Below are 10,959 nucleotides of genomic sequence, written 5' to 3' on the forward strand. Positions count from 1 at the left end.
AAAAAAAAAAAAGCCGCGATCGGCGGCGGCAGTTCAGCAGCAGGTCCTTCGCTCCTAGAGGGAGTGAGGGACCTGCTGCCCCCGAATTGCCGCAGGTGCCGCCCCTCTCCCTTGGCCGCCCCAAGCACCTGCTTGTTAAGCTGGTGCCTGGAGCCGGCCCTGCCCGCAGGAGTCCTGAGCCGGGCCCCGGGGTTAATCTGGGGGGGAACCGGGAGGAGCCAAGGGGTGTGTGTGGCCAGAGGAGGAGGCAAGGGGGGGGGTGCCTTTTTTATGTTTGCTCCCCCTACACTTAGAAGCTGGCTACGCCACTGCTCTGGAGGTCCCTGGTTCGATCCCCAGTGCATTGGCCAAGAAGGCAGCTGTCACAAAAAAAAAATGGGATTTTCAAAGGCGCCTAGGGCATTTAGGTGCCAATCCCCACTGAAAGTCACAGATAGTAGTTGAAATCCGCCCCCTGCTCTCATACACTCGCTCCACAGAGAAGTAAAGAGACTTGCCTGTGATTGCAAAGGAAATCAGACGGTGAGATGGGATCAAAACTCAAGATCTCCTGGCTCCCAGTCCTGTGCTCCAACCAGACAATGCCTCTCTGTCTCCAAACTGGGGTGACTGTACGTCCCGTTTTGGCTGGGACGGTCCCGTCCGGACTTCTTTGGCAAAAGTGGGCATTTGTCCTGTTGGCTCTTGTCAACTTGATCAGTTGGCAAGTGCAAATGGGACAAATGCCCACTTTTGTCAAAAAAAGTGGGATGTGGAGGAAGGTGTGTGTGGGGGCAAGTGGTGATGCCAGCCCCACGTGGGGGGGGGGGAGTCAGGGCTCGGGCAGGAGGCAGGCAGGGCTTGGGCAAGCAGTGACCCCAGCTTCGTGCAGGGGGGCAGGCAGCGCTCGGGCTAGCGGCTTGAGCCAGCCCCGTGCGGGGAGGGGCAGGCGGGGGCTTGGGAAAGCGGCTCGGACCAGTCCCGCACAGGGGCAGGGGTGGGGGCAGGCTAGCCCCACGTGGTGTCCCGTTTTCCCTTTGGGAAATATGGTCACCCTACTCAAAACGAGCATCTGTGGGTACGTCTACATGGCAAAAAACACACCCACGGCTGTGAATCTCAGAGCCCGGGTCAATTGACTTGGGCTTGCACTGAAAAACAGCAGTGTAGACGTTCCCGCGGGGGCTGGGGCCCCGGCGGGGGGGGGCGGGGGGGGGGGGGGGGGGGGGGGCTCAGAGCCAGGCTCCAGCCCGAGAGGGAACGGCGACACTGCTGCTTCCAGCCCAGTAGCACAAACCCCTCAAGCCCATGTCAGTTGACCAGGGGTCTGAGACTGGCTGCCGCGGGGTTATTTTGCTGTGTACCCTGAGTGATTCACTGGCCCATTTACTAAGCAAGAACCAATTTCCACCTGTCATAGAGAAAAAGAAGAAGACAAGGAAATGGCTGAATTCCTGCAAACAAAGCTCTCCAAAAGCTGCCTCCAGAAAGCAAGTAGGTGCCTGATTCGTATTATTTATCGCACAGACATCTCTTTGGCACGTTCTCCTGTTTACAAAACTGGCTAGTCCCAAGAATTAATTGCTATAAACAGACCAGCGATTTTCACACTGGGACCATATGCCACCAGAAGAAAGAGGGAGAGGGGAGTGGCAACTCAACAGAGGGGCTATTGCCTGTCTCTGATGCCTAAGTGTCATATCCCAGGAAGATGAGAGGTTGATCTACATGTCACGGTTCTGCTTCTTGCCTGGCTTTTCCACAAAGATGCTTTGGGGGCTGGTTGGGGTGGCTGCCCCCTCTGTGGTTCAGGTATTTACCATGTCTGTTATTCTACCCAGCTACTTATGTGACCCCCATCACCTTGTTATCTAAACATGGTCACCCTACTCAAAACACTTATCATAGCCCGTCCCCCATGTTCCATGCGTGGTCATTCAGAGCATATCTCCTCCTTCTGGGGCCCTTCCTTATCCACAAAGGAGGCAGATCATTGACGGAGTGAGATGTGCACATCCCTGGCAATAATAAAGACATGTTCCATCCACAACTGTTTGGGAGGCAAGTCCAGTCTGGGCCCATTCAGTCGCATCTGAGATCACATGGGACATGTCTCATGACTCCTAGGGACATATGTCTCAGCCCTGATCATTTGGGAGGTACATCCCAGCCCTGACTTCTTGGGACCCAGGTCCCATCCAGTGAGGGAAGCCCTAAGAGGTGACACTGACACTAGCCCTCCTTCTGCTCTTTTGTTGTTGACCATTACAATAACAAGATCTTTTTAACAGCCCCTGTCAAAGAGAAGAAGATGATGTCCAGAGGGCAGCAAACCTCCACACCGTACGTGACCAAAACAGGCCTCACCCTGCTCAAGGAATGCTGCGGTTTCACCTGTTCCATTATGTAGACTCTCTCCCAGGCCTCCTCTGCACAGGACAAGATCATGGGTAACATAGACCTCCCTGCTCTCAGAGAAGCCAACCATGAGGCAAGCAAGATTTCCTCATGGTCCCGCCCTTTCCGTCGTTCTCTGGGGAGCACCATACGGCAGGAAATGGGTTTCCTGCCTGTTGAAATATTTTGAGAGATCAACAAATATTCCTGTCCTGAATTGGGAACCAAAAAGCAAAATCTCTAGATTTTTTGCAAACCAAACGTGTGGGGGGAAAAGCCACTTTTGGATCGATCAAAACATTTCTGTTTTTTTAAAACTTTTTAAAACTATAATTAGCTTAAAATTTCAGAATGAAAAGATTTTTTTAACTTACATTAGCTTGCATATCTAAACACCAACCAGAGTTTTACAGATTTGAAATGAAACGTTTCAACAATTTCCAAATTTCCCCCTCCGCCCCTCCAAAATTTTCAAATTAAAAAACTTCATCAAAACCGTCTCACAAAAAGTTGTGGTGTTGACGACTTGGCAGTTTCTGATGGAAAAATCCCTGACCAGCTAAACAAGGGAAGGCCTGTGCTGGCCTGACCATTCCTCTTCAGTACACTACCACCTCCCCCTGCTTAGATGCCACTCGACTTATTTGCGTGTAAAGAAAGCTTGGGTGCTGGAACAATTTGTATATTGGGGGCACTGAGACCCATTGAACCAAACTGTAAACCCTGGATATAATAGAAACCACTTCAAACCAGGAGGTGCTAGATCCAGCACCTATGAAAGGAAGGATCTAAATTCATCTCGTGCGTGGTGTAACTGAGTTAGATGGCATTACAGCACAGATGTATCTGGCCCTCTGTCTTTTTCACCTACATGCTGAAAGCTTGAGAAATCAGCCAGACTTTCTATCCAGTAAATCTTTCTGTCCAGCCCAAAAAGCACTCTAACCCTGTCCCTCCCATCTTGCTCTCATTAGCAGGTTACATATAAGCCACCAAAATCTACAGGAGTTACCTAGCATTGACAACAACAGAGTGCACAACCGTAAGATGTTAGAGACCTTATTTTACAAACAATCAGAGTTTCTTAAGGACAGAATAAAGGCAATGCTCTGTAACACTGCTCTACCCCAGGATATGTATATGCATAATTCCTACTGATGCTGTCAAGAGATTGATACACCAAGGAGACTAGCCCTGTCCAAACACCGTACCTTCAAACTTTGATTATTTGTGTTTAGGAAGTGCCCAGAAGCTCTGATCAGGATCAGGGCCCTCGGGCTAGCCACCCGAACTCAGACCCAGGGGGTCAGGTGGGCTTGGACTCGGGTAGCTAGCCTGAGCCACTCCCATGTCACATCGATCCCTAGACACCAGGCTGTCCCATCATTCTCGCTCGCGTTCCCTGGCCCAATGACTAGTCGCTGTCCTTATGAAGGACTACGAATTGCCACTGTGAATGATGAACAGTCACTGAGCCAAGGAAAGCGCATGAGGACAGCTCTAGAGCTGGGTGTGCGGGCGGTGGTTTGATTCCTGTGTCACATCCATTTGCTCTCTCTGCTCCTTTCCCAGCAGGCCTCCAGGCAGAGTCTGTGGCTCCTGACAGCTTCAACCTCCCTTCATTGCTCATGCTTCCCACAGCAGCACAAAGATGGAAGGACATTTCCAAGCAGGCCGGTGCAAGCTTGGACGTTGGCTTGTTTTCTTGATGCCACTTAAGTGGGAGTCGCCTTCATGACATTAAAAACAAATTCCATCTGATCTCAGCATGGACGGGGCTTTTACAGCAGCAGATCAGGTGCAACTGAAGTGGGTTTGTTTGTTTTTCTTAACTGAACTGGATCAAAAAAGGCCTTGGAAAGTTTACATTCAGTGACCATCGGGCCCCTCCCCACCCACCTGAAATGCTGTGATGCTGCGGCTGGGTGTCGAGCACGCCTCTAGCTTCATACCATTTCCCGGCTCTTTTGCTCGATGGGCTGCCTCCAAAGGACACGTTCCAGGAAAGCCTAGATTTTATAAATAGCTGCACTCTGTTTTAGTGTCACAGGCTTTGTGGTTATGGGTAGGGCTGCAGATTTGTCACGGCATCTTTTATCAGAAATCACAAATCAGGCATGGTAAAGTTATAAAAGTCACTGGTTTGTGATTTTTGATAAAAATTGCCATGACAAATGAGGAAGAGGGGTCCCGGGTGGAGTTGGGGATGGAGTAGGGTGACCAGATAGTAACTGTGAAAAAACGGGACAGGGGGTAATAGGTACCTATATAAGAAAAAGTCCCCAAAAATGGGACTTTCCCTATAAAAATGGGACATCTGGTCACCCTAGGATGGAGAGTGAGCCCACCCCACCTTTATCCCTCAGTCAGTGCTGGCTCCTGTCCCATGGGGCTGGGCCCTGGTCCCCACACTGGGCATTGAGACTTGGTGCACGTGGTCTCAGCATTGTTCGGGTCTGACCCGGCCATGCCTCCATCATGATAATGGAGAGGCAGCCGGGCCAAACCTGAGCGGTGCTGCAACCCATGAGCCTGGTCACAAGCCTCCGAGCAGAGAGCCAGGCCCAGCCCCACGGGGCAGGAGCTGCTGCTGTGGGGTGAGTTTATTAAAGCCACAGACACAAAGGTAAGTCATGGACTCAGGAAGATCTTGGTATCTGGGACATTGTTCCCACCATGCCAAACCTGTAGTCCTGGTTTTGGGTAATGCTCTGAGAAAGGTCAGAGTTCAAGTCCAGGAGGGATGTCCATATGGGTTTGAATGATAATATAATAATACCTAGCTTTTATACAGAGCATTTCCTCAGCAGCTCTCAGTGATTTACAAAGGAGGTCAGAACCATTAGCCCCATTTTAGGGGTGGGGAAACTGAGGCAGGAACTGACTTGAGCAAGGAGATCTAGCAGTAGAGCTGGGAATAGAAACCAGGTGTCCGGACTCCCAGTCCACTGCTCTGTCTACTATGCCACACTACCCACGTTCTCAACACCTTACGTCCTGCGTATGGCCCCGCTGTGTTCAAACTGGGGTGGTGCAAACTGGTTTCAAACTCAGTGGAGCACTGTGGGTTCTGTCTCAACCCCAGTGTTACTGGGTCTGTGATCCAGGGAGGAGAAAAGGTGACCGAACAGAGAGGAAGGAGAGAAAAACAGGGCGAAGAGCAGAGTGAAAAACAAATAGAAAGCGCCTGGGGGGAGAGAGGGATGGGAAAGGCACAGCAAGAAACTCCTACTGACAACCTCGGTACAGTGGCTCAGCTGCTGCCCTCGGCTACACTGGCACAGCCCTATGGGAATCAGTGGGGTGACTGAGAGGAGAATTTGGCCCAGATGTAGCACCCACTTGTGCCAGTCTAGCCTTGGGATTCTTCTGCCTGGTAGCTGGCTGCCCCGGCTGCCCTATGGCTAGGAACCCATGTTGATTCTTTTCATTGACTCACCCTTTGGACCAGGGATTGGCAACGTTTGGCACGCGGCTCACCAGGGTAAGCCCCCTGGCGGGCCGGGCCGGTTTGTTGACCTGCCGTGTCTGCAGGTTCGGCTGATCGCAGCTCCCACTGGCCACAGTTCACCGCTCCAGGCCAATGGGGGCTGCGGGTAGCCACGGCCAGCACATCCCTCGCCCCTTGCCGCTTCCTGCAGCGATTGGCCGAACCTGAGGACGCGGCAGGTAAATAAACCGGCCCGGCCCACCAGGGGACTTACCCTGGCATGCCGCGTGCCAAAGGTTGCCAATCCCAGCTTTGGACAAAGAACTTAGATGACCTGAAACATCAGAGAGGGTCAGAAAGTCCGGAGCTGCACAGGGTTAATCCAGGGCTCATTTTAACCCTTCCTATCCCGCGCCAATGTGCTGCCATCACAGCCAGAGCCATTATTGTAGTAGCTCAGCAGGACAGATGCCCTCCTCCTTTTCTGGCCATGTGTCCTGCAGGGCTGGGGCCGCATTGCTCTGCCCAGTGCTGCTAGTGGAGGTTTGAGCTTCACTCAGAGCATTTCTACCCTGCCCGTGTTCTGCCATTCGTACTGGCAAAGGTTTTCTCTGGCAGACGTTTCGGAGCATCCTCTCCCATGCACACGGTGGCCTAGGAGCGCTTTGACTGACAGGCTGGCCCTGCAGCTCTGCAGCAAAGCCTTCCCGGCAACGCACTGAAGCTCCTATCTGGTTTTGCCTGTCAGTGTGTCAATCGCGGGCTGGCTGGTGGGGTGTATTACACTGAGCTGAGGAGCCTGTGTGGTCACATACCGCTACTAGCCTCCATGCACTTCCTGCTCCATGCACTTGGTGCCATTTTTATCCCAACTGTGCCCCGCCTAGATGGGAATCCCCCACCATCCCTTCCGGAACCAGCTCTGAGTCCCTGGCATGTCAGTTAATCAGCCCTGCTTTCTCACCTTGCCAGCAGGCGCCCCACTGGCTTTTCCGTCTTGATTAAATTCCTCTCCAGCTGGTTTATTGAGTGCTTTGCCTGTGTTTGCAGCCAGAAAATACAGGCTCACTTAGGAGATGAGTTCAGCGGTCTCAGCCTAGTGCCTGTATTAATTACTTATTGGCTTGTTCATTAACATAGATTAGTGCCTGCTCCAATGGCAGCTTGGCACTTCCTAGAGTATACAACACTCTGTCGCCGATCTGCCGTGACTCTGGACTCAATGAGCTATGGCCCAGGCCGTAGCAAACCAGGATAATATCTCCGCCGGCCATGACCTACAGTATCCAGGCCTGATCTGACTGTTCCATTGCTGCTTCCCAGCTGCTCAATGATCCCTGGAGGGCGGTGGCCAATAGGCCCCGGGCTACTCTCCTGTCATACACCTTCTTGAATTTAGGTGTTGGTCTTGATCTGTAAAGCCCTAAATGATTGGGACCTGAGAGACCGCTCCGCTCCCCATGCCATAATGCTGCAGTTGGGATCAGTAGAGCTGCTTGAGCCATTGGCCCTTGGTTGCCAAGGGAGGGCGGTCTCTGTAAGAGACATTCAACTTGCTGCTCACGCCCAAACCTGGTCTGAAATGCCCCAAATGTGTGGCCCCTCAGGGCCCCCGGTGCTGTCTGGCTCTTTGAGCAGGCATCTGAGGAGGGCTGAGGTGGCTGGATTGGATGGAGGCTGGGGGGGATTTTGATCTGTTTCATAATCAGTGTTTTCTTCCTGTGGTTGTACTATGTTTGGGTGTGGCGAGGAGGGCAATATATTGCTGGTTTGGCTGAGTAGTGTAATTTGAACTAACGGTGTAGCATGATCTAGCATAAAGGAGCACCCTGCTTTTCTGTGCCTCTATTTAAACCCAAACAAATACACATATCTGGGAAGCCTGGTGCCAAAATCTGATAGCCCTACCCACAGAGCTGCCAGGGGATGTGGCTGGGTAGGGATTTGAGATGGCAGCTAAGGCTGGGCTCCCAGCATCCATACAGACAGGCCAGTGGGGAACCTGCTCTGGTGTCATCCTCTGGCCACTGCCCTGCATGACTCTGGGGCACATTTGCTGATAGCGCAGGAGTACAGCGCAAGCCGCCAGCTGTCACAGTTAAATGTCAGCTCAAGTCCCTTTGCTCACTTTCTTTTGCAGAATTTTTTTCTTATGAAATAGTCTTGAAATCACCTCAGATGCAGGAAATTGCCTCCAGGGTTTACATTTTTTCCAGGACAAAAAGCCCCGGACTCTCCATTTTGATTTGTTGATCTTGCATTCTCTGTCCTCAGCATGTCTAAATGGTGCCGTTTATAGGCGAGGGGGTGGAGCTGCTGGGGATGCCCCTCCCCCAAGCCCTGCACAGGGCACTTACACTTTTGCTTGGCTGACTTGGGAGGGGTGTGTGGGGGAAGCGGGGACTGAGCTCCCTCTTATCTGCTCTTGCTCCTGCCCATCATCAGCTGATAACACAGCCCCCTTCACACAGAGGGTGGCAGCCACCAGCACCAATGAGCCCTGCCTCCTATTTTAATCTGCTTCAACCTCTTCCTGGGGGCCAACCATTTTTAAGAGCAATGGGAGCTGCTGGGTGTCTGGACCCGAGTCTCAGGGCGTGAGCCAGGGTGCTCGAGCTCAGACCGAGCCCTTTGGCAGAGCTGGATGACGGATCATTAATGCAGTGGCCAGGGTTGCTGTGAGTCGGGCTTGAGGTGCATTGGCAGAGCTATGTGGCGGCCTGGATTAGGGTAGCAGGGGTGCTGAGGGTCACTGAGGTGCATTGGCAGAGCTGTGCGGATGCCATGCCCAGGACTGGCTAGCAGGGAGGCCATTGGTCAAGCCTGAAGGGCAATGGCGGAGAGGTGCAGGGGTGTGGATTGACAAAGCAGAAGGTGCTGAGGCACCAAAGCATGAAGTTCATGGAGCTAGCAAGAGTATGTATCTGTGAGTGTGGAGACACACCCCCAGCTAGTGCAGACATAACCTGTAGCACTGCCTGACCCCACACTCCTCATCTGCCACTGGGGGGGGGCGCTGCTCAGTAGCCAGCTGGGAAACTGGCCTCCTCTGCCCCACCTCCGAGCTGTCTAATATTTTAGAGGGGCTGGAGACCCGGCCTGGCCCACTGTAAGCCTTGTGTGCAGCCCCCAGACAATAGCTACATCATGCCTGTGCTGGGCCTGGATCAGGCTGTGCAAAGGCACAGAGAACAGGGTGGTAACACCTAACCCATAACCCTGCCCTACCTCACTGAGCAGTTGTAGGAAGTACTGTCAAGGACTTGAGTGTTAGGGTTTTAATGTGAGGATCTTTGACTACTATTGTAAAACAAGCAAACACTGCACGGGTTGTGACCCGTACAATAACAACCCAGCACACAGCTAGGCCTCAGAATGGCAAGCGTGGAGAGCAGGCAGTCTTGCTGGAAAGCTCACATCGCCGTCTCAGCATTGATACTGGTGGCGGGAGCGCTAGGCACACGCAGGCACCTCTGAGTTCTGGAGCACCTGGGGCAGGGCACGTATCTGGCTCAGCAGCTTTCATGGGTGCTGATTGGAACTAGTAGCATACACAGCAGAAAGCTACCGCCTTGCAGTTCTCCATGCCAGGCGCCAGTCACTCACTGTGTGTCCCCCAATGCCCATGCAAGATCAATTGTGTCGGTAACACTCAAGCTGAGAACCACCCTTCACTGCATTTAGGGTTGCCAATTTCAGTTGGACCTACTCCTGGAGGTTTCACCATATGACATAATCTTTAATTAAAGATTGAGCTTTAATTCCTGGAGACGCCAGGGCAATCCTGTAGGGTTGGCAACCTTAACTGCATTAGGGGTGATCTACTATTCAGACCCTACAGGAACCAAGGTTATTTGAATACCTCTTGTGCTATGTCAGTGGTTTCCAATCTGGGGCTCGCGGCTCACCACTGCTCCCTGTATGTTTGCTAGTGCGCCCTGGAGCGCTGGCTGGTCCTGCGGTGGGGGTGCCTCCCTCTTGTTCGAGGTGCCGCATGGCATGAAAGACAGCAATGAATACATTAAACACTCCCCTAAGACTACTGTGCCATGTGCACAATGGCTGAAGAAGGTGTCCAAGAGATCGTATACAAAAGCCAATGGGTGGGGATGTGGGCCCTTCAGTGGGGAATAGGAAGGTAGGTGGTCCCTGTGATAGCCGATGAGAGAGGAGGTGGTCTTCATGATAGCAAATGAGAGGCGAGGTGTTCTTTATGATAGCGAATGGGAAGGAATGTGGGCCCTGCAATGGCCAATAGGAAGGCAGGTAATCCTTGTGGTAGCCGGTGGGAGGGGAGATGGCCCCATGATAGCGAATGAGAGGAGAGGGGTTCTTTCTGATAGCGAATGGGAGGGGAGTTTTGCAAGAGACAATGTCTCTAGTTAGATGTGGGTCCCACCATAGACAGGCGTGAAACCCTCCTGTATTAAGCGTCACAAAGGCTAGTTTTTTTCCTATGGGGGACTGGGAAAATTTCCCAGTGCTCTAAGAAACGGAGCTGTCACCTTGGGTCCTGGTACCGAGCCATTCACTGAAGTGCCTATGGCCAAATACTCCATCTGCTATCCAGGATCCGATTGCACTGCACACTGTATGGGCCGGATTCACCGGTCCACTCCTGCCATGCAAAGGGGGCTTAAACTAACCAGGAATGACCAGCAGAGACTCCCCTGCACAGGGGAGTTCTCCCTGGCAGAAAGTTGGAGGAAGCAGACCCTGCTCCTGTACTAGCACCCCTCTGCATAAGGGGAGAGAGAGGGCGTAGCGGGGAGGGATGGCAGCTAGATCTCTGCAATGCCTGATCCTCCGCAGGTATACAGTGACTGAGAGCCCTTATGCCAGTGATCTAAGTTGGAAGTGCTCGTCAACAGCTCTGTGTTATGCTGGGGCCCGATGACGGCCTCAGAGAGTTCTGACCAACATATTGGCCCACCACCCCTCCATTGTGCCCAAGCAGCGCCCAAACAGGGTGGAGAATCCAGCCCTCTATGATACATTTGCCCTTGGTATAACTATTTTGCCACCGCATATGTGTTGCTAGGAGCTGCAATGATAAACGCGGGGGAGTCATTTATTACAGAGACAACAACTTCAAACATAATAAAAACTTTTGGGACTAAACTGAGAGCAGATATCGTCTCAACATTCAACGT

General features: G+C 52.4%; 1 protein-coding gene across 1 annotated transcript in view; it reads left to right on the forward strand.

Annotated features, from left to right (window-relative positions):
• Positions 1-4,184, forward strand: part of LOC112117599 (uncharacterized protein C16orf45 homolog) — a 71,932-nt gene extending 67,748 nt beyond the window's left edge. Inside the window, exons 5-7 of the mRNA XM_026654614.2 lie at positions 1,400-1,473; positions 2,271-2,429; positions 3,949-4,184. Coding sequence (XP_026510399.1) covers positions 1,400-1,473; positions 2,271-2,389 — 193 coding nt within the window. The 3' untranslated portion in view covers positions 2,390-2,429; positions 3,949-4,184. The remainder of the gene's footprint in view (positions 1-1,399; positions 1,474-2,270; positions 2,430-3,948) is intronic.
• Positions 4,185-10,959: the final 6,775 nt, after the last annotated feature.

Source organism: Terrapene carolina, unplaced genomic scaffold (assembly GCF_002925995.2).
Source record: "Terrapene carolina triunguis isolate 2854851 unplaced genomic scaffold, T_m_triunguis-2.0 Scaffold192, whole genome shotgun sequence".
In the NCBI taxonomy this organism is placed as follows: Eukaryota; Metazoa; Chordata; order Testudines; family Emydidae; genus Terrapene; species Terrapene triunguis.